This window comes from Elephantulus edwardii, unplaced genomic scaffold, assembly GCF_000299155.1.
Source record: "Elephantulus edwardii isolate Elephantulus edwardi_28Jun2011 unplaced genomic scaffold, EleEdw1.0 scaffold00092, whole genome shotgun sequence".
NCBI lineage: Eukaryota > Metazoa > Chordata > Mammalia > Macroscelidea > Macroscelididae > Elephantulus > Elephantulus edwardii.
Genome location: NW_006399842.1, coordinates 2696864 through 2723669, shown reverse-complemented (window position 1 = coordinate 2723669; position 26806 = coordinate 2696864). Strand labels below are relative to the sequence as shown.

The following is a 26806-nucleotide window of genomic DNA, read 5'->3' as shown; positions in this document are numbered from 1 at the left end:
CACTTAAAAAAGTAATCTCCTCCTGTAAATTATCTTTCACAGAGCTCAAACAGAGGCTGAAGGAGAAAACCTGATTAAAGTGAGAGCAAGGTCTTATTAATGTAGTTTCCCACAATGGGCCCTACCTACTAGTGTAACAATTATTGGATAGGACAAATTTCTGGGGAAATAGATATATGCTGGGAGGAGAGAAGGGGAGTAGAGGGGTCTCTCAGCAGAGCAGGGAGAGCAATAGGAGAGGAGAGGGAAGGAGGAAACAAAATCTGCTGCCTTCTCAGTTTGCTGAGGACTCTGAGGCTAGGTTTTCTCAGGGTTAAGGTTCTCTATTTCTGCCTTTCTCCACCTTTCTCAATTTGCCTGTCTTTGTGTTGTTGAAGCTAACCTAGCATAAAATAACATGCTCCTAAACACAATTTGAAAGCAAAGTCAGGCTTTAATGATCGGTTTTCTGTTCCTTGGTGTTTTCTTTCAAGGAAAGGCCATGTTTTTGTAAGATACCACATTTCAATGGGCCTATTCTTTTGGCCCCAGCAAACATTCCCGGGTGGTTGGTTTTAGGAAAGTTTCCAATTCATTGCTTCTGGTGTCCAGTAACTCTAGAGTATCTGTGTGCATGTTCCCCAAGGCCATGTTATTTCAGAAAGTTGCAGGTCTTCAAATTGTTCTCTATTACAAGCAAGTGCAACTAATTCTAAGTAAAGTAAGCTTCAAGTAAGAACAGCAGTGAATGTTTAAAAAAAAGATGAAAAAAACAAAACCCCACTAATACAAAAAAACAACAGACACTCCATCAACAGGAGTCCATAAGGGAAACTGCATGCAGCTGAACCTCTTCGAGCATGTTAGCAGCCATTTAAGAAGATGTCATCGGCAAAGTCTTGTAAATTAGTTAAAAATGCTTGACAAGATGGACATGTTGCATCTGAAGGCCAATATTCAATCCAGGTCAAAGAATCTAAAGGGTAGATGTACCTACCAAGAAAAAAAAGTGAAAACAAAGCATTTACGAATTATGGCTACAAATTGAGAAAAGCAATATTTGATTCCCTTGATAATAATCCATTCCTGTTGAAGTGCCTCAGGGTCAGGTAAACCACCCTGTTATTTTTCAGGGATGGCTTCACTGAGAGACAGTGAAGTTATTTGGGACTTTTAAGGTTAAATGCAGTTATGACATCTCTTATGATGTTGAACCTTTTCAAAAGTTAATTAGTTACTTAAATATTTTCCATCTTTAAAACAGAGCTGAGGGAGCAGACTTTTTATCAGATTCAATAACTCTAGTGGTATAAACCATGGTTAGCTGAGCCTTTAGGTGTGTGACCATTTTTACTTTATATTATACTTTTAAGGGGTTCTTTGTTTTAAATTAATAATTTAATTTATAGTCACAGAGGTTTTTTGGTTATGAACTGAAAACATAGGAAACGTACAGGATACTTAGGGTCTTAACTTAAATATTCAGGTACACATTAGAGTATTGCCCCAAGTTTTAGAGGGTTAACTAGAGATTCAAAAGATGTTGGTGACTTACTTGAAACTGAAATTGTGTTTTATTTGGAGAGCTTCTTTACCCATAATTAAGTACTGACTTCCTTTTTTCAGGTCAGCATTAGTACAGGTTATCTTTTTAATGAAGGTGACTTCAGAGTCTTTCTCAACGGCAGCTTCCCCTGGAAGTCACACAGGAAAGTGATCACTTTGATGTTTCAACGTCACAATGATAGACTCCCACACACTTTCAGGTTCCTCATGGGTATTTATTAGGCAGTGTAAATTCATACTGGAAAGTCAATGGCTAGAAGCAAACAAATAAGCAAACAAAAAGACAAACCTGTTTCCCTCAAGTTGGTTCTGATTCATAGAAGCCCTAACCTTCACTCTAACCCCATAAAGTTTCCAAGGTTGTGGTCTTTATGGAAATGAGTCAGCATGGAATAGCAGTAAAGTTCTCGGTGGTTAACTGAAAGGTTGGTATTTGAACCCAGCAGCCACTCTTTGTGGTAAAAAAAGGTTTGACAATATGAATTATGCCCTCTTCAAAAGGATCACATCTCTCATTCAAAAAAAATGGGCAAATGTATAACAATGAATGAACATTTAATAAGAACCTGGAGGAAGAGCAGGAAAGTGTAACAGTGAATGAATTAAGATCCACTATTTATGTAAACTTTCATTAAAATCACAATCAAAAGAAAAGGGGGGAAAACCCCAAACAAAATGCGTATGAATAATTGCATAATTGGCATAGCAAACCCTATCTTGTAGTACCGTCATGAGATTAAAAAAATAAAAACCCACTATTATCGAGTAAATTCCAACAAACAGCAACAGAGTGAAGCTGAAATTTTTACAAGAAGAAACTGTCCATCTTTTTCTCACAGGGCACTTGGTGGATTTGAGTTGATGACATGTTGGCTTGCAGTCTGGCACCTAATTCACTATGCCACCAGAGTTCATTGTCGGGAAATGCTTAGAATAGTGCATGGAACATAATGACCTTGTTAGTTACTGTTGTACAAGCAGGAATTAAGAGAATTAGAGAAAGTGCAGCCAGAAAGTTCCTTAAAGGCAAAGATGGCAAAGCTTCGCCACACTAATCTGGGTATGCTGTTAGGTGGGGATATTCCCTGGAGTATTCCTTAGAGTCTGCAGTCAAAGATCTCTCCACATTATTCAAGAGCAATGATGTCAGTTTGAGGACTAAGATGCACCTTATTCAGCCATGGTTTTTTCAATAACTTGCTATGCATCTGTCTGAGAGCTGGGCAATGAATAAGGATGACAGAAAGAGATTTGATGCTGTAGAACTGTGATGGTGAAGACTATTGAATGGCACATGGACTGCCAAAAGAACGGACAGACAGGTTTTGGAGAGAGTGTAACCAGAGTGCTCCTTGGAGGTGAAGATGATAAAGCTTCATATTTTGGGCTTGTTTCTAGGAGAGGCATATACCACTTGCCAGCCAAAGTGGGATCTTGAGACCTCTCCAGTCTGCCAAGGGTGCCATGCCCCACTGGCCTTATCTGCAATGCTGGAGAGGTGGAGCATGCTAAGAACTGAAAGATGGTGAACTATGCTTGGGCAGCACAAAGCCAGAGGGAACTTTGGTGGAGGTCCTTAGCTGTCCTGATATATAAATCAGGACGTGAGAGGGACGTTGTGCTTGGGAAGGTGGAGGGACAGAGAAAGAGAGGAAGACCCTCAACCAGGTGGATTGACGCAATGTCTACAGCAATGGGCTTGGGTATGTCAGAGATTGTCAGACAGCACAGGAGAAGTGGATGGATTCGAACTGCATGCCTTTGGGATTACAAAGTAGTTTCTTATCACTAAGACACTAGAGCTCATTTTTAATTAGTAATATACATTTTAGTGTATATGCATTAGTTCAAGCAAATTTTTAATGCTGTCCTGATAAGCATTCATACGTAGCCTCTTAATGCAGCAACTCTGAGCAACATTCCCAACATTAACTGCCAGTTCAGTCCTTGTCATAATAAGTACTGATTGTAATGTATAAGGATTTTATTATAGCACTTTTTAAACACTCAAAGAAAGAGAGAGATCAGTGAATTAACTTCAGCTTCAATTATGCTTAGTTTTTTTCATCCATATCCTTTCCTACTTTAAGCATCCTGTGCTTTAGGAAGAATATTAGTTCATCATTATTCTCAAACTGCTCTTAGTTCCAAATAGTGGAGTTTTTATTTTGGCTTATTAGCACTGTACAAAAATTCTCCTGTAAATAATAGGTGTGTAGTACTTTGATATTTGTTGTCGTTGTTGTTATGTGCTGTCGAGTCGCTTGCAACTCATAGCGACCCTATGCAAAACAGCTCTAAACTCTGCTCTGTCCTGTGCCAATCATACTGTCTCCGACACACCCATCCCGATTATCCCAGTCACTGAATCAATCCACCTCATAGAGGGTCTTTCGCTCCTGTGCCTGCCCTCCACCCTCCCAAGCATGATGTCCCTCTCCAATGACCGGTCTCTCCTCACAACATGTCCAAAGTATGTTAGACGGAGCCTTAGAATCCTTGCCTCCAAGGAGCCACCTGGTTTAACCCTTTTCAGGATGAATCTGTTTGTTTTCCTAGCAGTCCATGGTACTCTTAATCCTCTTCTCCAGCACCACAGCTCAAAGGCATCAATTCTCCTTCTACCTTCCTTGGTCATTGTCCAACTCTCTGATGTATAACAAGTGATTGCGATTGTGAAGACCATGGCCTGTATCAGACGCACCTTAGTCTCCAGAGAGACATCATTGCTCTTCAGTACTTCAGAGAGATCCCTAACAGCAGACTTTCCCATGGCAATGCACCTTTTAGTTTCCTGGCTACTGGTGTTGACTGTGGAGCCTAGCAAACTAAAGCTGTGAACAATCTCAATCTCTTCACCATCCATCCTGATGCTGCCAATTGGTCCAGTGGTGAGAATCTTTGTATTCTTGACATTGAGCTTCAATCCATATTGGAGGCTGCAGTCCTTGACACTCTGCAGCAGGTGCTTCAGGTCCTCCTCAGTTTCAGCAAGCAGGGTTGTGTCATCTGCATAACGCAGATTGTTGATAAATCGTCCACCAATCTTGACCCCACATTTAGAAATGTAAAATTTACAATAAATATTAAAAAGACAGTGTGAAGATAGCAAGGGTGTCAAAATAAGGCCTATATGTTTCTTAACTTTTCTGTTCATAAATATGAACTTTTCCAGTCCACAAAGAAGAACAAGGAAAACATATTAGTGAAGAATTGCAGCTTGGGAATTATATGGTGCCAGGCCAAAAAAATGAGTACAGTTTGTAATATATTTTGATACTATGTAAAAATAATATAACAGAACAAAAAAATTTATTTCTGCTGTAACAAAAAGAATTACATAATTAAAAGTAGGAATGGCTTATTATTGCTTATGTTAAGAATTTTGGGTGTAAATGGTACTCAAAAGTGGAACCAGGTAAGTTGAAAATGACAAATACATATTTTAGCAAACTGGCAATTATCATTCAACTAAAGAAAATATGAGATCAATAAAGAAAAATGTCAAAGAATATCACAGATTTCATACAGTGAATGTTTGAAATTATAAAAAAAGTTCTTATTAGAAAGTTGTAAAGCAAATAAAAATTTTAGAGAATAGAGTTAAAAGTTAGCACCTTCAGACTTTAAATATTTCATAATGGCAAAAGATAAAAATAGCCATAAAATATTACTGAAAAATGAAAACAATAGAAAATGGTTTTAAATGATTTAAAATTAAAAACAAAGACTTGAAAAATCAAAGACAAATGGTATCAATTAATTCGGAAAATTAATCGAGCTGGGAACCACAGCCAGCGTGACCTTGAGACCAGGAGAACTGGGTGGTGCTAGGCTATTGCTGCTGACCACTCTGACATCAATCCCAAGGGAGGTCTTGGATGGAGTAAAAGAAAGATGTGGAACAAAACTCAACATAATAACAAAGACCAGATTTACTGCTCTGACGCAGACTAATGGACTCCTAAACCATATGCCTTTATTGCTGTTGTTGTTAGGTGCTGTCAAGTACGACTCATAGTGACTCCATGAACAAATGACCGCAACACTGTCCTATCCTGTGCCATCTGCATCATTTTTAACACACTTGAGCCCACTGTGTCAATCCATCTCGTTGAGGTCTTCAGACATCGTTTAGTCCTGGAACTGAACTCATTCACCCCCGTGGCTCAAATTTAGCAAACAACAGACAGGTGAATAGGTAAACAGTAGAATAACCACCCATGAAAGATCAAAAGGACAGTACTAGCCTAGCAATAGAGCTTGGAAGGCAGGAAGGAATAGGAAAGCATGAGTAGAAAAGATGAACAGAGGGAGGAAGGGAGAAAAGTACTGTTATAATGGTTAAGTGCTCATCTGCCAACTAAAAGGTCAGCAGTTTGAACCCACCAGCTGCTCTGTTGGAAAGATGTGCCCATCTGTTTTTATAAAGATTTACAGCTTTGGGAAGACTTTGGGGGAAATTCTACTCTGTCCCATAGGGTTGATATAATTTAATGTAATAACAGATACAGGCCAAGCAAAACACTTTAAATACTGTCTTCAGAAATGTGGTATTTACTTCCATACATCTAGTAAATCCTAGATGGAATTAAGTAGTAGTCTGAGGTGCTAGAAAAAATGGCAATAATTGAAACTGGAAAAAGACTGAGTTATCAGTGAGCAGCTAAGACTGCAAAAGCAATTTGAAAATGAAGTTCAATAATTAGAGTCTCTTTCATAGATATTGTGAAATAGGAGTCAGCATTTAGAAAATGCATGTGTAGATGTATATGTGTGTCTCTCTTAGTGATCTGGCCATGATACTGTATTTTTTTAATAGAAATACAATCTTAAGTAATTTAGGAAAAATATCTCAGCTATTAAAGGTGATGAAGCAATTAGTAAATGGTAAAATCGTACTAAATAAAATAAATTATAAAAGTGAAGCAAAACTATTATAAAATTAAGCTTGAAATGAAATAAAATATTAATGAAAGAGAAAAACAAATTATATAAAAATAGTTTTGTTGTTAATAACCAAAGTGAGAAATATAATGATATTTTAAGATTAAAAGTTTTTGGATCCTGAAACTTTGTCAAGTGTTTGTAAAACTCAGAAAATTGAAGTGAAAATAAAGGGAATTAGGAAAACAAAATAGAACATTTTAGTTCATAATCTTCTTGGTTTAACTAATGTTGTGTGCTGTGAGTCATTTGCAACTCATAGAGACCCTATGTACAACAGCTCTAAACCCTGCTCTATCCCACGCCAACCTCATTGTCTCTGACACACCTACCCCTATTACCCCAGTCACTGAATCAATCCATCTCATTGAGGGTCTTCCTCACTTGTGCTGTCCTTCCACCTTTCCAAGCATGACGTCCTTCTCCAAGGACTGTTCCCTTTCTGCAATATTTCTAAAGTATGTCTCACCCTCTCCAGGACAAACCTGTTTGTTCTCTTAGTAGTCCATGGTATATTCAATATTCTTCTCCAGTGCCACAGCTCAGAGGCATCAATTCTCCTTCTATCATCCTATGTCATTGTCCAGCTCTCTGATGCATAGTATGTGATTGCAAAGACATATCTATTCATTCTCTTGGCCATCCATGAGACGTTCATGGGATGTTCAGTGCTCTTCTCCAAACCACAGTTCGAAGGCATCAATTCTTTTTCTGTCCTCCTTATTCATTTTCCAGGTCTCAGATGCATAACTAGTAATCGGAAAGACTATGGCCTGAATTGGATGCACCTTAGTCCTCAGACTGACATCATTACTCCTCAATAATTTGGAAAGGTCCCTAGCTGCAGATTTTCCCAGTGCAATGCACAATGAAAAATGCATAATGTAAAAAAAACTACATCATTTGCTCCAAAATGAAGAATTGTGCTTAGTTAAAGAAAAGATTGATGATATTGGGGGTGGGGCGGAGGTGGGGGGAAACCAACGAAAAAGAGTTGTGTTCTGGCTTGAATCCACCAGCTGCTCCACAGGAGCATCACTGTGGTTGATCAACTGTGATCACAGGAGGGTCAGTGAGAGTTGGAATCCACTCAATAGTCAGTGGATTCTTTCGTTTACCTGTCTTTATTTCAAAGAAGTTATCTGTTATCACATCGAGATAGTTTTCCCAACTAGTTTCTTGTCTAGCTCATAGATTATGCTTATTTTTTTCATTCCCTCAGTTTTTAACAGTGTGTGCCTCCTAAGTAGAATAGAAGTTTGTTGGAGCCAGGAAAACTGGCTGCTTTATTCAAGTTATATCCTCCGTATCTAAAATAATTCCCGAGATATGCTGTTGTTAGGTGTCATTGAATTGAGGAGCTCATAGCCCCCCTTTGTATGACAGAATGAAGCCCTGCTCAATTGTGCAGTACTCAAGGGGTTTTCAAGGGCCCATCATTTTAGACATGGAGGCCAGTTTTGCTTCCAATTTGTCTGAGCCTTGAAGCTCTGATGAAACCTGTTCACTATGGGTGACCCTCTTGGTATTTCAAGCACTGGTGGCATAGCTTCCAGCATGATAGTAGCATGTAAACCTATCACAAACTGATAGAGAAGTGGTGGGCCCGAGACTTAGCAAGTATAGAATACTGAATGAATGAACTCCTGAATTCTCACCAGCTTTGAAGATATCTAGAAGAGTTGCAGTGTACTTGATGAAGACATTTTCTTCTGTGATGGATGTGATATGAACTTGATAAGCTGGTAAAAACAAAACAAAGCAGAACAATTCATGCTTAATGACACTCACTTTTTTTTTTTTTTTGCCACTCATGTTTTTTAAAAGACAGAATCTGTCAAACCAATAGAAACAAAGTACAGCAAGCTATTATGATACCATAAAGGATATATTTGAGCATTGGTGGCCTAGTAGCAAGGAGCTGTGCTGCAATCCCGAAGGCATGTGGTTCAAATCTACCAACTGCTCCATGGGACATAGATGGGAAATCTCCTCCTGTGCAATTAATTGCTTCTGAAAACCCTCTGGAGGGTCAGTTATGGGTCAGTTTTGACTCAACGGTACACAACAACAAGAGATATGTTATTTTCCCCCCCCAAGAGGCTTGCCTGAGTCTCCTCAGTTCAATTCTATCTTTCATTGTCTCTTCGAATCATTAGCTGTGACCAATGCAGGGTTATTGGACTGAAAGTCAAGTTAAAGAAATAAAAACACCAAAAAAAGAAAATGAATTTTTTTAAAAAGCATACAAACAAAACAAGCAAATAAACCTCTGTTAGCTGTGTCTGTAGGATCAGTGGAGGAGAACCTGTGGAAAGCGGTTGGCGGGTGGGGGGAAGTGGCCCAGGCACAGCCGTGGTGTTGGAGGAGGGGGAGTGCCAGGGGTTTATCATTCACATCTTCACGGTGGGCCTTTATAGTTCCTTGTCTTGATGGAATGACTCTCACAACTTGGAATCTCTCTGACTCAAAATCTGATCAAATGCTGTTTGGTTTTAATTAAAATATTGATATTTAAGCTATGGTTTGTCTGACCTCAGCTCTGGAATGATAAGTTTCAAGGGTCCCAGTCTTCCTATGTGACTTGAGAAAAGATCCCTTTTATTTTTACTTTTGATGGGATTGAAACAAATAACCTAAAATTCTTGTCCACTTTTGAGATATTCTCAATCTATGAGAGGGGATTCTTGTTGGTGGCTTGTTGTTGTTATGTGCCGTTGAGTCTTCTGTGACTCGTAGAGACCTCTATATACAACAGCTTTAAAGTCTGCTCTGTCCTGAGCCAGTCTCATTGACTCCTCATACCTATCCCATTTGACCCAGTTATTGCATCATCTGTTAGCTTAGTTGTAAGGAATTGTGCTGCCAACTCAAAGGCAGGTGGTTCAAATCTACCAGCTGCTCTGTGGGAGAGGGTTGGGCAATCTCCTCCTGTGTGATTAACATTCTCTGAAAATCATCCAGAGGGTCAGTTATGAGTCAGTTCCAATCTGATGGAACACAACAACAGTCTATGAAATTCTCAGCATCAGAAATAGGGAGCTAGCTGGCTTGTTAGGCAGATGAACTCACTGTGGGCAAACCCAAAAGCTGGGCAAATGAGCTGTTTAAAATGGATGGAAAATGTCCTGAATTTCAGAAAAAAAGAAACATCAAAAACTTTGGGTGAGAAATAAAAAGAGCTAATCGTATCAGGGGCTGGAGTTAAAACTGTTAGGACTCTTGGGCATTTAGTTTAGTTCTCAAGTGTAGCCACCACAAAGAGATCCTCTTTCTGAAATAGAGAAAATCTTGACCATAGACTGTCTTCTGCATTTATTAAAATTATTTAGTAAATGGTATGTTTCAGTTTATCATTGAAGAGTTGTCTGAAAAAAAGAAAAAAGTTGAAGCCCACAACCACTTTTGCCTTTGTTGAACTGGAAGAATCTAGTTCTGAAATTTTGGGTTTTGTGGCTTCTTAAAGGGCCCCTTGAATGTGCTTTAGCGGCTGTAATTCAAGAGATACGTATTGGGGTACAGCATGTTGGCTGGATTTGCCTGTTACTCTCATTATTTTAAATGAAAATCGTATTTCTTTACTAAAGGGTAAATAACTTTTCATGTTAATGTGAAAATAAATGGCATGTTTTTCGGAGGGCACACTTGGACTTCTGTATCTATATAATCACTATATAAAGTTTTTGATTCTGCTAACTGATCATATGCTCATACATTTACTGTTCAACTATTTCTTGAACATTTGAACTCACCGTACGCAATCTCTGGTTTACATGCAGTTTGTTTTCTTGTCTCTGCAGAGATTGTCAGATCCACTTCTTTCTGCAGCTGCCCACAGTCAGCTGGATTTTGTGGAAAATGTTGAAAGTTAGATCCATGTCAAGAAGCAAACACTTTGTTTGCAAGTAAATGGTTTCCCAAACCTTGGAACAAGTTAATACACTCTTAGAAATGCGAGATTCCAAAGATGTTATTTCCCCTCTTTCAGAGAGTAAAAGGCTTCATAAAGCAAAAATGAAACAAAGCAAATAAACATGCAAAACCAAAAATAAAGCTTTGAATTTAAGGCTTTAATGAAGGTGGTCTCTTGAAGACAAGGAAAAGCATTTTCTTTATGATGTTGTTGTTGTTAGATGCCGCCAAGTGGTATATGACTCATAGCGACCCTATGCATGAAAGACCTGAACACTTGTATAACTTTCATTGTTTCTCCACATTTATAGAATTTCTGGAGGTATATGAGTATGATAAAAAATTGTATGCACCTTCTAGGATTAAATAATGATAAATGGGATGATTTAATGATGGTGAAATAAGTATCTAGGAAAAGTATTAAGGATTTTAAAAAACAAACTAAAAACAGTAGAAACAATCCAGACCACCATGAAGTCAGTTGCTTCTAATTACTGAATTCTGAACTTTTCTTCTGCCCAAGAAAGAAAAGACTGAAATGGAAATGGACAGGAAATGACTTTAACCCAGAAGGATAGTGTGAAAGAAAGGGGAGCTAACTGCTGGTTAGTTTGAATCTGTTCCCTTAGAACAAAATAATTTGTTTCTATTGTATTACAAAGGCCTGATGACAAGGAAAAGCTCTAGCTAATATTCAGAGTTTGATAACTCTATGACATCTAGCCATTGACTGTATGGAATTTCCAGCCCATGAATTGTTTGTTTAAACCACCAGATTATTGAAGAGTTTCAGAGAAACAGCTTTACAAGGGAAAAGGAATCATGAGCTTTCTGTCAGCTGAGATGACATTTCTACTTCTTTGTACTATTTGTGAAACAGTTTCCTCCAGGTTAGCATGGATTTGGAGTGGCTGCTTTACGCAATCGTGTAGCCTGTATACGCTAAACAAAACTTACCTTCTGCACATTTGCACGTGGTTCCTTCACAGACTTTCTGCAGGTTGGAATGGGAAGTGCTGTAGAATATGGTGCACTGTTTGTCTATGACAATGAAAGCATCATAGTTAGGAGAAGTGGCTTGATTGCTGCACAACACATTTATGTGCTGGTAAGTCTCTTCAGTAGAGAATCATCTCTTCCAAACCCTTGTTTTTGTAGATAAGATTGAGGGAGATTCATCACTCTCTTGTTTGAACACAAAGAATGTGATGGAGCAATTCTAGGTCTATTCCCATAACTCTACATACTTTTAAAGTTTTCTACTATTTATAGTGTAATTTGGGATTGAATTAAAACCTGTCTTCCATGTAGCTGACTTGTGGTTAGCTGTTGGAATGCTCTAATATTAACCAGCCTTTGAAAGAATCACTCTAGAAAAGAAAGAGAATTTAATATATATTATTGTAACGACTTGTAGTTTATCTGAAATGAAAGAAATGGGATTCCTACCTCATTTCCTATAATAGAATAAATTCCAGTTAGATAAGGTATAAACATAAAAAAAGAATCTATGATAAGACTGTAAGATATAAGTAAAAATAATCTCTTTGAGGATAGTCTTTCTGAGATCCAGGGGTCCCAAAATCATAAAGATCTGACTAAAGAAAAAAAATGATATACTAAAATACACCAATATTTTAATATAAAAATATAATATAAATCATAAAAAACTTAACATTAACAACATATTAAATTCAAAAGAGAACAAACTGGGAAACTATTGCAATATATATGGCAAAGCAGTCTTAGAGAGACAACAATGGTGAACAGATGAGACAGTTTAGCTAGTAATGTTCTACTGAGTAACAGAGGTTAAATGGATAGGAGATAGATGATATGAATGTATAGCTCATCTGGGATGACATGAAGAGGGAAGAGTTGACCTTATATTTAGCTGGAGAAGGTATGAATTAACTATTCCTGGAAGGGATAAATTATCCCTGGAAGGGATAATGATCCCTTCTTGTCTACTTATGTAGTTATGTACTTGAAATTTTACTTTGTAATACTAATTTCCTAGGATAAAATATTTGGTGCTTCCAAAAGTGAAAGGAAAATATCTGCGCTATATTTGAATCTGTTGAAAGAACTGTAATTGTTTAGGCTGGTGAAGGGAAGAAAAAGCAGCATATAAAGATATGTATAAGGAAAAAAGAACTAGATATATTCTATGTGCTTTCAAAAGATAAAATTTCAGTTCAATTCAATGTAAGAATTGCCTCACAAGTAGATCTGTCCAAAGAGGAACGGGTTGTCCTGTGTACTAGTGTACCAATTAGTTAACATTTTCAGAAACGTCTGAGTGAGCAATTATGGCGTTATTCCCTCAACAATATTTTTTTATATACATTTTGCATGTGCTACTATTTAGATACTAGGGGCACAAAGGTGAAAATGACTCTGTAGAGAGTTGGTAAGAAAAGGTATAGACAAATAATTATAATGCAAGGGGACAATTGCTAACTGTATAACATGATGAGAATAACATAGAAAAGATGCTGATTCTGGAAAGATTAAAGATATAGAAGAGGAAGTGAACATCTGAAAAAAAAGTGCAGTGGGAAGATTCATTGTATATTGAAATTGAACACCAAAGAGAAATTTAAGGCAAACAATTTTACTGTTGGGAATAGAGAGAGGAAATTGCTAATGTAAAGTTATTCACTAATTTATCTCAGTTAAGACTTAGTGATTTTTGTGACAAATGAGTTCCAGAATGGACACTATATAAAATGAGAAACTAGCCTCTCACAGATCTTTAGTGGTTCCATAAAGAATAAAAAGTAGTATCCTGAAGAAATTTTAGACTTGAACTAATTACCTGGTTCGTGGTATTCATACACTGTAAATGTAGCAGGACTCAGAAATCCTACTTGAAAAAGTTCAAATATCCGGAAACGGACACAAAGGTATTCATTGGTGGGAATCTGTTGAACAAATTCAGAGAAGAAATCATGAAAAAGAAGAGACTCATAATATTCTAATCTGCAAATTTTGGTTAGTAATGGTAAGTTGTTATTTTTGACACAATAGTAATGGCAAAGGAAAAAGGAGGGGGGGAGTGAGCTTACTGAATCCAGTTGTAGAATGACATGCCCGTCTTTGATTTGGTAATCAGCTATTAGTTGGTCCACCCCTTCCACAAGCTGAAGGATAAAAAGAGAAAAGCTTGAACCTAATTTCATTGCCTTTTTGTTTAAATGCATTCAGCTGTCGTTGAGATGTTAGCTCACAGAGATGTAACCCAGAAGTTGCAGAGCTGTTCTTCTTGGCAAAGTCTGAACATATTAGCATATGAACTCAAGCTTTCAGATCATGCCAGGATAGACCCCCACTACACTTTGAAAATCACAAACTGCTGATACAGGAAAATCATGGGTAATGCTAAGAAAGTCTGACATATTAAAACAGAAGTAAATAATTTTATCTGTAACAATGCAGAATAGAAAAGTAAGCACTGACATTAATATTTGAAAGAAAACATTTACAGCTGTTAAGTCTTCTGTGTTTGCGCTGATTCCAGTAGGCAAAGAGATATCCATCACTGCATGGGAGGATCCAGATGGTGATTCTTTCTTACTGGGTTTATAGCTGAAATAAAGATTAGAAAATGAGATAAGTTAATGAGTCCTTAGGAAAAAGTCCTATTCTGTGATCCCATTGCTATTAATTCTGACTCAAATCAACCCTGAATGACAAGATAGAACAGCTCCATGGATCTTTTGGTTAATAAACCAATGTGTAAGTCAATGAGCCACGATGGCTTATTCCTTTTTTCTGCAATGACTCTAGATTTTGAATATGTATTTCTTTTTTCTTTCTTTCCCCCCACCCCATGATATTATGAAGGAACTCTTGTCTCTTAGTGGTAAAGAGTTGCACTTTTCAACCTGAAGTCATTGGGTTTGAATCCAACAGCCGCCCTGAAGAAGAATGATGAGCATTCTTCCATTCAATTTACTGCCTCTGAAAACCCTGGAGGGTCAGCTATTAGTCCATTCCAACTCAACAGTACATAACAGTAACAACATGAAAGAGAGAGAGGATGCTAAAAAAAAAAAAGGGAAATTTAGCGTTGCAAGAGATCTTTGAGTAATTTGTTCTCTTTACTCAACCAGTTATAGAGATCACCAAAGTCCTCTAGGTTAAACTCTTAGCTACGTGGCTGAGGCATCTGAGGTTGAGAGTAAGGAAAGGTCATATAGTACAGGAACAGAATTGTTGTTAGTTGCTGTTGAGATGTATACATCAAGCGGAGTGACCCTATGAACAACAGCTCTGAATCCTGTCCTATCCTGTGTACCTTCATCATCTCTGGTACAATGAACTACGTACTCCCAAAATACATATTATAGTATCCACTCCTGTGCTTGTGCATAAGGAGCCCTGGTGGCTGAGCTGCTAACCTAAAAGGTAGTGCTGAATCCATGGGAGAAAAGACCTGGCGATCTACTTCTGTAAAGATTGTTGTCTGCCCTTCAGGTGATTCCAACTAATAGCAGCTCGATTAAAAAAAACAAACAAACCAACCAAAAAAAGACATTGCTATGGAGTCAGAACCCTCCAGCTGACCCTCCAGTGGGTTTTCAGAGGCTGTAAACCTCACAGGAAGAGACTGCCTAGCTTTCTCCCTCAGAGCAGCTGGTGGATTCAAATTGTCAAAGTTGGCAGTGCAACTCCTTACCCCCTAGGCCACCAGAGCTCTCAACAGCAACACTTAAGCAGAGCAAAACTATCCCATAGGATGTACTACTAGTCAGTAATCTTTACAGAGAAGATCACCAAGTCTTTTCTTTCTCAGAACAGCTGGTGGGTTCAAACCAATGACCTTCTGCTGAGCAGGACAATTCTAATCTAACCTGTAGGTCCTGAAGGGCATACAACAACAACAACAACATTCACATGGACATAATTCCCTTTGGGAAATGGGCTTTCTTTATTATGCTAATGGGCCTAAATCAGTCTAGGGTGTATCTTAAGCCAAAAATTTTTGAGATATGAAAGATATAACTTTGGCACAGAAGTAAACAAGTTCAAGTGGTCAAGAAGACAGATGTCATGCCACATGAAGCTTAGGAGGAACCGAGGAACAGATACTGAAAGAGAGACAAGAACTGACAGAGAAAGCCTTCTCCTAGAGTTAGTGAACCAATAAAAGTTCTAGTCTCCTAAGCAGTGAAAAAAAAAATTATGTTCATGAAAGCCACCTACTTGTGATATTTACCACAGCACAAAGAAATGAAGACACCTAGCTAGTTCATGTCCCAACTGCCTAAGAAACCAGGGCTCCTGATTTTCATTTATAGTCCCTTTTTCTAAGGAAATGTATTAAAGAGAAGATTAAATATATATTGAAAAGAGACTTAAACTACATCTAGGAAAATAATTGAAGAAAATACACCAAAATGCTAGCAGCTATTTTCTCTGGTGGTGAGATTATGACTGATTACCTCTTTTCTTCTCCATATTTAATTTTCTCTGTTTTCTACAATGGTTTACTAATCGAGTCTTTATTAACTAAAAAGAAAAAAAAAAGTCTTAAGATCTAGCCTTGGTCTAGGAATTATGCTAGTGGGAAGTTAAAGAGAAAGACAAAGAGAATAATGTGGGAAGGGGTTTTGTCTTTATTTTTTCCATAAGAGAAAAGAATATTGAAATGGGAGTCAGGAAACTTGGCTTTTTATCCCAGTTCTATTGAGAGACTTTCACAAATCTTTTCCTTTTTCTAGAGCTCAGTCTCTTGTTTGCAAAAATAACTGTAAAGAAATATAAATTTATTTAACAACTTAACTCTGTAATTCTGAGGCTTGGATTTTGGGTAGCAGAGACTTGGTGCTACAGCTCAACAGAACTGACTTTAAAAACGGGACAGCGAAACATTTTTAGGATAAGTATCTGATTCCTCTAGTACTTAGACTTTGCTTGCAGCATGGCCCCGAAATGCCAGTCTCCCCTCCAGCCACAAACGAAAAAACGCCGCCTGCAGGAGACGGCCTCTGTGAACTTGCCGAAGGGGGGAAAAGAACAGCAGGAAGCAATTGAACATACTGATGAAGTACAAAATGAAATGGACTTAATGAACAAGCCAGTGAGGAGATTTTGAAAGTAGAACAGAAATATAACAAACTCCACCAATCATTCTTTCAGAAGAGGTTAGAGTTGATCTCCAAAATCCCAAATTTTTGGGTAACAACATTTGTCAACCATCCACAAGTGTCTGCATTGCTCGGGGAGGAGGATGAAGAGGCACTGCATTATTTGACCAGAGTTGAAGTGACGGAATTTGAAGATATTAAATCAGGTTACAGAATAGATTTTTATTTTAATGAAAATCCTTACTTTGAAAATAAAATTCTCTCCAAAGAGTTTCATTTGAATGAGAGTGGTGATCCATCCTCAAAATCAACTGAAATTAAATGGAAATCTGGAAAGGACTTGACAAAACGTTCAAGTCAAATGCAGAATAAAGCCAGCAGGAAGAGACAGCATGAAGAACCAGAGAGCTTCTTTACTTGGTTCACTGATCATTCTGATGCTGGTGCAGATGAATTAGGAGAGGTGATATTTGGCCAAATCCATTACAGTACTATTTGGTTCCAGATATGGATGATGAAGAAGGAGAAGGAGAAGAATATGATGATGATGATGAAGAAGAAGAAGGTTTGGAAGATATTGATGAAGAAGGGGATGAAGATGAAGGGGAGGAAGATAAAGATGATGATGAGGGAGAAGGAGAAGATGACGAAGAACCCTGATGGATTCCAACCTTTTTAAATTTTCTTCAGTCCCTGGGAGCAAGTTGCAGTCTTTTGTTGTTTCGTTTTGTTTATTTTTTCCTCCCCTCTCTTCTTGTGCTCAGTCACCCCGTTCTTGAGGTCTCTTTTCTCTCCTCTACACCATGGTTCTCAACTTTAATTTTGGGGAAAATACAGTGGGAAAAGAATCTCTACCCCTTTCTGTTCCAAATTTTTTATCCCTTCCTGTCTCAACAGAAATATGGAATCAACACACCACCACCATGCTCTAGGAGAAAAAAGAAAAACCTTCTGCTCCCTTCATTCTGCTGGAAGCTGGAGGGTGCTAGGCCCCTGTGTAGTAGTGCATAGAATTCTAGCTTTTTTCCTTTCTCTGTATATTGGGCTCAGAGATTACACTCTGTCTCTATGTGAATATGGGCAGTTAGTATTTACCAACATGTATCTGTCTACTTTCTCTTGTTTAAAAAAAGAAGAAAAAAACTTTAAAAAAAATGGGGGTTATAGAAGGTCAGCAAAGGGTGGGTTTGAGATGTTTGGGTGGGTTAAGTGGGCATTTTGGACAACATGGCTTCTCCTTTGGCATGTTTAATTGTGATGTTTAACGGACGTCCTTGCAGTTTAAGATGACACTTTTAAAATTAAATTCTCTCCTAATGATGACTTGAGCCCTGCCACTCGATGGGAGAATCAGCAGAACATATAGGATCTTATTTGGGATTGACATTCTCTATTGTCCTGTCTATATTCCTGTCTATATTTCTGTTTATTTTTAAATTTTCTTTTTGTTTCACTGGAAAGAAAAGATGATGCTCAGTTTTAAACATTAAAAGTGTACAAGTTGCTTTGTTACAGTAAAACTAAATGTGTACACGAGGGGGAAAAAAGAGATAGCATGAAATATATATTTTTTTTTATAAAAAAGGACAGCATGAGGGTAGCTTGCAAAGACTGTTTTAGGTATGAACCTGATAATCAAGGTGACAGTGAGAGGCAGCTACACATTAGAGAGCTTGGAAGACATCAGGATTGAGGAAAAAACTGGGAAGATAGCCTCAAAAGAAGAAAAAGAATGATAATAATAAGAGGAGCATTGCTCCTACCTATAAAAGAAAGATTATAAGTGAATTGGAGGTGTTATATGAGTTGAGGAGGTAGATACTATTTGACCAATTACAGCTTATAGAACATCTATAAAGCAAATGATATTCTAAATTTTAGATCTAATATTTATCATGATAATGCAAAACATTTACAAAATCTCTGACTCATAAAAATTTAGCACATTCTTTAATAAATGAGCAACTTGAGACATGATATTAGGCCTTTTGGAGTTATGACATCTGCACTTGCCCCTATTTCAACGGGTGAGTGGCACCAGAAGCAAGGGAACTCTTGCTCACTGGCACAAATACTCTGTCAAGAGGATGGAAAAGGGCCTCCGGAGTGGAGAGTGTCTATGAAAAGGTTGCTGGAGCCTTGATGACTGGTTGCTATGGAGACTATTTCAACCAAGGAATAGAAATCTTTCTTTCAAGAAGCTCTTTGCCTGCTGCCAAAGACAGCAATCTTCCCAAAGGCATTTTGTTCTGAGAGGAGAGAAATAAAATCCCCCAACCTCCCTATTTTCTTACGAATACAACAGAGAGGTTGTAAATGGCTAAAATACACTAAAGAGACCTACTGAACACGGAAATTGTGTGTGGACATTTTTTAATCAATCAGGAGAGAGAGAATATTCAAAGACAGAGAATTTCTTATGTGTAAATACTACACAGTCACTTTTGGAATTTACCCAACCTAACTTCAATGTCACAGAGCCAGAAGCATATTCCACTCATCATTTTTTAACATCCTGTTCCCAATTTGTAAAAACTGAAGAATAGAATATTCACTATTCTATCTCTATTTGTTTTAACTTAGAATTTGTAATTAGGCCTCCTGTCAATGAAGTGAAATGAGTGAGGTTTTTTTTTTTTTAAAAGAAAACTCAAACTTACTGCAGCCAAGTCAGAATCAACGCATAGCTGACCCTCCAGTGGGTTTTGAAAGTGTGTAAATCACACAGGAGGAGACAGCCCTTCCTTCTCCCACAGAGCTAACAATCAAAAAGGTTTGTATTAGCAGTGCAACCCACTACAGACCACACTACCAGAGCATCCGTGTATGATTATAGGATAGCAGACTTTCTATCCAGAGAGATAATTGTTATTGAAAATATGAAGGGTCAAGAAAATAGAAAAAAAAGCCCTGGAGAATTAGTATGTAAGATTTCATGCTGCTACCTGAAAATTCAGCAGTTTGAATTCACTTAACTTCTCAGGTGAAAGATAAACAATTTCCTCCTGCAAAGACTTAACGCTTTGGAAATATAATGGAGGGCCGCTGTGAGTTGGAACTGCTTCAACAGCAGTGGGTTTGGTTTGGAAGGAAATAGAACACAAACATTGGGATTGAGTGGTGATAGAAATAGAGTAATAAGGCCCATGTTCCAGTCCTGGCTCTGTCATAAACTGGTTTATTTTGTGCAATCAATAAGATAAAACACCAACACCAACAACAACAAAAACGAACGTTTTAAAAGTACTAATGTTTTTATTTTTGTGTTTTCTTTTTTAAATCTACATTTCCAAAAACATTTGAGGATAGTGGCTCAGTTATTAGTCATTGTTGTTGATCACCATCAAATCGAGCTATGAATAAAAGGCCTGAAGCCTTTCTATAACTATTGACATTTATCAGAGTTCGTAGAGTTTCCAAAGGCATATTGTTTAGGAAGTGGAAGATGCTTTCAAGTCAAGTACGACTTATAGTGACCCTATAAACAACAGATCTGGACCCTGTTCTATGCTGTGCCAACCTCACAATCAATCTCTGACACACTTGAGCCCACTGCTGCGGTCACAGTCAATTCACCTGATTTAGAGTTTTCCTCTCCTTCTCCATCCCTCCACCTTTCCAAGCATGATGTCCTTTTCCAAGGAAATCCTCCTCTGCCAACAGGCCCAAAGTATGTGAGACAATGTAAGAAGAATAAAATGTCATGTCTGACTTGTCTATACCTGTAAATGTTGCTTTATGCATCAGAAAGGACTTTGAAAACATGCTTAAGGTAAGGATATTGAGGTAATAAGAGTGATATTTGTACTCTTTTGTGGCCCAGTACATAATTGATAGTGCCCGAATTACAAATGTCTGATTTACATACAGCCAACCTGTAGTTATGAACCAACTCCGGCAAAGCAATTGTATTGAAAATTCGAGGTGCATACAAGTTTATAATAACAGACAGATAGTGAGTGCTGTATGGCATACATCCCAAACATTGTTATGTTAAGGATGGTTTAATGTATCTGGTATTATTTATCTAATGGGGTTGGGATTTTTTAATGTATAGAAAGGTACACTATAAACTATGTACTAAAACAAACATTTAACTGATATTAGATACTAATTGTACCTAACTGTTGCAATTTACATACAAATGAAATTTAAAAACTAATTCAGAAATAGAAACTGGTTTGTGGCCCAGAGACTGCCTGTACAGACTTCCCTATAAGGGAAAGAGGAAGGCAGTATCAGAGGAAGAGATGCCATAATGAAAGCAGAGGTCAGAGTCAGAAAGGAGACTAGAAGATGCTGGTTCATGTTGATGACAAAGGAAAGACAATGAGCCAGGCAACTCAGGTATACTCCAGAAGCTGGGAAAGGCAAGGAAATGGATTCTTCCCTAGAGCTTCCAAAAGAAACAGTCTGCCAACATCATGATTTTTAAATTTTTTGCTTTCAGAGTTATAAGATAATGCATTTATGTTGGTTCAAGATAACTGAATTTGTGGTAATTTATTGTAGCAACAATAGGACATTAGAAGGTCTCTAAAGCAAGTCTGTAGCATCTCTGGGTGGGACAAAAGGTTTCATGCATTTGGCTGCTAGCCAAAAGGTTGGTGTTTTAAGTGCACTGAGAGCTGCCTCAAAAGAAAGGCCTGACAATCTACTTCTGAAATGTCAGTCATTGAAAACCCTGTGGAACTAGTTTCATTCAAATCTCAGTAAAAAGCTACAAATACTCAGCACGCCCCCCCTCCCCCAAGCAGTTCTCTGAATCACATGCAATTGCCATGAGTTAGGATCATCTCAATGACAACTGGTTTAGTGAGTCTACAGATGGTTTGGAAGCAGAGATTCTCAATCCTTGCTAACATTGAAATGACCTCTAGAATAAGGTAGGCACTTTGGAAATTTCTGAAAACCCTTCAGCCAATTTTAGTGTGCAGACTTGGCTGAGAACTAGTAGAGGGAGACCATGATTTTCTAATAAAGTGTTGCTGTGTGTGCATCAGGTTAGAACTAACTCATAGCTGACCCACCTACAGGTTTTCAGAGGCAGTAAATCGCTTGGAAGGAGATTGTCCGTCTTTCTACTGTGAAGCAGCTGGTGGATCTGAACCAACTGCCTTTGAAATGCAGTGCAACTCATTACCACTGAGACATCAACAATGCTGTTTATGAAAGACATTTTTTTTTAGTTTTTATTTTTTCTAACACTTCTGTAACATTTTTACCCTTCTGAACACAAAAAACTAGGAAAAAGATCAAAATGGGAAGATAAAACCAATATGAGCAAAACCCCAAAAGCTATCCTTTGTGATAAATCGTTATGTAAGGGCACTTGGTATGTTCCACATGGAAAACTGTGCATAATTTTATATCTTCTTCATTAGCTATGCAAAGGCATTTGACTGTGTGGCTCACAACAAATTGTGGCTAACCTTGAGGAAAATGGGAATCCCAGAATAATTGATTGTGCTTATACGAAACCTATACTTGAACCAGGAGACAGTCGTCAGAACAGAGTAAGGAAACACCGCATGATTCAAAATTGGGAAAGGAGTGCGTCAGCGATGCATCTTGTCCCCATATCTTTTCAATCTGTATGCAGAACAGATCATGCAGGAAGCAGGACTTTATGAGGAGGAATGTGACATCAGAATTGGAAGAAGACTCATTAACAACCTATGATATACAGATGACACAACCTTGCTTGTTGAAACTGAAGAAGATCTGAAGTGCTTACTGCAGAAGGTCACGGACTATAGTCTTCAATATGGATTGAAGCTCAACATCAAGAAGACAAAGATTCTCACCACCAGGCCAGTTGGCGGCACCATGGTAGAAGAAGAGATTGAGGTTGTTAACAATTACAGATTGCTCAACTCCACAGTCAGGAAATCAAAAGACAGAAAAGCATTGGGAAAATCTGCTGTCAGGTTCCTCTCCAGAGTACTAAGAAGCAATGATGTCAGTCTAGAAACCAAGTAGCACATGATCCAGCACAGGAGAGGAAGCCTCTGGATGAGATGGATTGATAAAGTAACTGGGGCAATGGGGGCTGGTGTGTCAGAATTCGTGAGACTGGCTCAGGACAGGGAAGGTTTCAGAGCTGCTCTACATAGGTCACTATGTGTCACAGGCAACTCAATGTCACATAACAATAACATATTCTATTGGTTGTTTTTTATTTAAGCCTCTTGTTTAGAGCCAACAAAACCTCATGGAGGACCCTTGTATTTAAAACTTGGTGGTGGTTATTATATTTTGGAGGAACATTCTTCTAAATGGTACAGAACTCTTCTATCAATTTGCTGTACTGAGGTAACCTGGGGTTGCTGTGACGCTGAACCTTGTGCCACTGGGTTGTCAAATGCCATACTGGTTATCCATGGTGGACAGTGTTTGGTGGAGTTCCCAGTTTAAGACAGGTTTGGAAGCAAGAGTGGCAACCACTTCCTAAACAACATGCCTCTGGAAACTCTGTACTTTCAGAAAGGACTGTAGTTATAGAAAGGCTTCAGGTCTTTTGTTCATCAGGTCACTATGAGTCATGCTTGACTCAATGACAATCAGCAACAACAACAGTCATCTTAAAATTAACGAAGTGGTAAAGAGACAATACTCTGGGCTGAAAAAACGAGAACCTGAAGTCTGTACTTCCCTTTATGGAAATGAACTTACCTGGCGCATGCTATTATGCGCTTGTAATCGGAGGTGCTGTAGGTTCTGTCTTCAGATCCTAACTCAGACAACACAAGGGGAAACAAAAAGGCGGAGGAGGGAGGAGAGGGGAAGTACAGTGTTAAAGCTGTTTTGTAATTTGTCAGAACAGAATCATTAATACACTTAAAATGACTTAAAAATGTGGAAGTTGGCATTTGTAGGTGATTTTAACAGAAACTTATGACCACTGACTATACCAAGAAACCTTTAAAAAGTAAATCCATTTTCTGTTCTCAAATGCCAAGTTAAAATTTAAAGAAAAAGTTATTTAAAAAACATGGACTGAGAATGTGTTTAGGGAATGTTGGAAGGAGAGGGAGCAGATTTCGGGATCAACTGGCAATTGAAACATTTCCTGTTAGAAACAGGCTCTGAACAACAAACGGAAAGGTCCCAGGACTGAGGAGGAAGTACTCATCACCCTGACCCCGGTGTGATGGTCAGAGGAAGACAATGAAGACCAAAGAAACTTAAACACCATGCTGAAGGTGTAGATACAGAAATATGTACTAGCCAGACCCCTTGCAGTACAGAGAGACTAGGGGATAGAACACTAGCCAGTGGTAAGGGAAAATGAAAGTTATAGGACTTGACACAAAATTGACAAGACCCCAAGGTTCTGGAATCAACTCTTTCTGTGACTTTACAAGCAGGTACAAAGCATTGTGGTTATTACAAAGTTCTTAAAAAGCAACGTGGGTTATTTAGCTAACTCCTTGATCAGTCCTGAAAACATATAGTTTAGCTATTAAGTTATTTAATTACAGTTTCAAATTCTTACTAGAGCTGTCTCTACTATAAGAAATGACAGTACTGATTACTTGTGTATTAATCTGCTGAGAGATTTGGTTAGAACATTTTGTCTTTTGAGAAAGTACATTTTTTTTAGCTAAAATTATAGTATAAATCATGGTGTTTTACCTTCAGTATCCTGGCTTTCAATTTTTAAATGGAAGCTACAAAATTCCTCAGAAGTGCTGGTCTTGTGAACCACAGTTTTTACCTAAATCGGGAAAAGTAAACAAGACTCCATTTAAAGAGGAAAAGTGAAGTGTTATGGCAATACTGCTGCAGTAAATGGGATGCTTGAGGCAAAATGTCCATAATTCAGTACAAATAGCATATAGGAGTGATCCTTTTTCCAGTGACTGGAATTTAAGCAAACTGCACAATCTGAAATGTCACTGAATACCAAAAAGTGACCTCTGACCAGAGAAAAATATTCTTCCTGGTTCTGTGTTGGCAAGTCTGAGCATCTTGCTCTAGAAAGAAGTTCCCAAAGCTGCCCCAGGACCCTGTAGGCTTTAATTTTACACGTAACACTGCCATGCCGGGAACATGATCTTCTCACAGCTTGTTCAACATTATGGTAAACAGAAGACTATAGGTGCGTGTGGGCAGGGGCGGGCAGAAGGAGCCACATCAAGAGCACCTAGGAGAACGGTATGTGATCCAACCATGCCCGTGTAACCCTCCGCAAAAGTTCTCAAAGGAGAACATGTACTAAAACATCATCAAATCATCAAGAGAATGTTAGTTCACACTTGGATTCTACAATTTAACTACACATTGATTACATAAACATTTTAGAAAAACTTGCAAATGCTAAATGATCAAAATAAAAAGAAACTTTAGCCTTCACATATAACAATCTTCAGTAATGCTGGATAAAAGAGACATGACTATCTTACCAACAATATATATATATATACACACACACACACACAAATATGTGTGTGTGTGTGTGTGTGTGTGTGTGTGTGTGTGTGTGTGTGTGTGTTTAAAACCCAAAAGGCATTTATATATATTTATTGAATTTAGGAAGCTCTGGTAGTCTAGCCACATTTCTCCTCACAGAGCTCAGCCTCCCAGATGATCTATTCTGCATATAAATTGAAAAGGTATGGAGGTAGGACATATCCCTGGTCTACACTCTTCCCAGTTTTGAACCATGCAGTGTTTCCTTGCTCTGTTCTGACAAATGCCTCCTGGTCTAAGTATAGGTTTCCATAAGCACGATCAAGAATGGATTCTCATTCTTCTTAGAGTTAGCCATCTTTTATTGTGGTCCACACAGTCAAATGCCTTTGCATAGTCAATGAAACAGATAGACATTCCTTTGGTATTCTCTGCTTTCAGCCAAGATCCACCTAATATTAACTATCATATGCTATAATATCCCTAGTACTAAGGCCTCTTCTAAAACCAGCCTGCACTTCTGGCAGTTCTCTGTTGATGTGCTGTTCCAGTTGTATTTGGATAATTTTCAGCAGAATCTTGCTTGCAAGTGATATTAATAATACTGTTTGATAAATTCTGCACTCTGTCAGGTCACTTTTCTTTGGAATGGAAACAAATATAGATCTCTTCCAGTCAGTTGGCCAGGTGATCGTCCTCCAGATTGCTTAGCACAACTTGGTGAGTACATCCTGGGCAGTGTCTGTTTGTTGAAATATGTCAATTGGTATGCTGTCAATTTCTGGGCCCTTGTTTTTTGCCAATGCTTTCAGAGCAGCTTGAACTTCCTTCATCACCACAGGCTCTTGCTTACACATTGTTTCATGAAATTCTTCTGTGTTCCCCAATTCCTTTTAGTACAATGACTTTATACTCTTGCCGTCTTCTTTTAATGCTTCCTGGATCATTTCTTATTCTGCCTAAAGCATCCTTACATCATTATGCAGATGACATAACCTTGCTTGCTGAAACTGAGGAGAACCTGAAGCGCTTGATGCAGAAAGTCGAAGACTGCAGCCTATTTAAATATGGATTGAAGCTCAACATCAAGAAAACAAAGATTCTCATCACTTGGCTGATTGGCAGAAACATGATAGAAGATGAAGAAATTGAGATTGTTGACAGCTTTAGATTGCTTGGCTTCACAATCAACACTCTTGGTACCAGCAGCCAGGAAATTAAAAGATGAGTTTCATTGAGAAACTCTGCTATCAAGGACTGCTCCAAAGTACTGAAGAGCAATGATGTCAGTCTGGAAGACTAAGGTGCATCTGACAGGCCATATTCTTTGTGATTACTTACAATACATCAGAAGTTGGACAATGACTAGGGATGCTAGGAGAATTGATATCTTTGAGCTGTGATTCTTGAGAAGAGTATTGACTATAATATGACCACTGGGGATTCGTCCTAGAGAGGGTAAAACCAGCCTGCTCCTTGAAGGCAAGGGTTCTGAAGCTTCATCTGACATACTTTGGACATGTTGCAAGGAGGAACCAGTCCTTGAAGAGGAACATCATGCTTGGGAGGGTGGAGGGATAGCGCAAGAAAGGAACACCCTTAATGAGATGGATTGATTCAGTCACTGGGGCAATGTAGGTAGGTGTGTCAGACACAATAAGATTCGCACAGGATAGAGCAGAGTTTAGGGCTATTGTACTATGCTATGATTTGTGAGCAACTAAACGGCATATAACAACAAAGTTGCCAAGACTCACATACTTTGGGCATGTGGCCAGGAAGGACTGGTCCTTAGAGAAGGACATTTTGCTCAAAAGGGTGGAGTGACAGTGCAGAAGAATCTCCATCTTGGATGAGATGGATTGATACAGTGACTAGGGCAATTGGGGTAG

The 26806-nt window shown here is 38.3% G+C and overlaps 1 protein-coding gene and 1 pseudogene across 1 annotated transcript in view; one reads left to right on the top strand and one right to left on the bottom strand.

The window, feature by feature from the left end:
- Positions 1-842: 842 nt before the first annotated feature.
- Positions 843-26806, bottom strand: part of C5 (complement component 5) — a 194093-nt gene continuing 168129 nt past the window's right edge. Inside the window, exons 39-48 of the mRNA XM_006890750.1 lie at positions 24138-24219; positions 23175-23232; positions 13893-13995; positions 13476-13550; positions 13226-13331; positions 11362-11445; positions 10245-10334; positions 8151-8234; positions 1535-1673; positions 843-972 (exon numbers count right to left, since the gene is read on the bottom strand). Of these exons, the coding sequence (XP_006890812.1) occupies positions 843-972; positions 1535-1673; positions 8151-8234; positions 10245-10334; positions 11362-11445; positions 13226-13331; positions 13476-13550; positions 13893-13995; positions 23175-23232; positions 24138-24219 (951 nt within the window). The remainder of the gene's footprint in view (positions 973-1534; positions 1674-8150; positions 8235-10244; positions 10335-11361; positions 11446-13225; positions 13332-13475; positions 13551-13892; positions 13996-23174; positions 23233-24137; positions 24220-26806) is intronic.
- LOC102844909 lies at positions 16319-17159 on the top strand (annotated as a pseudogene).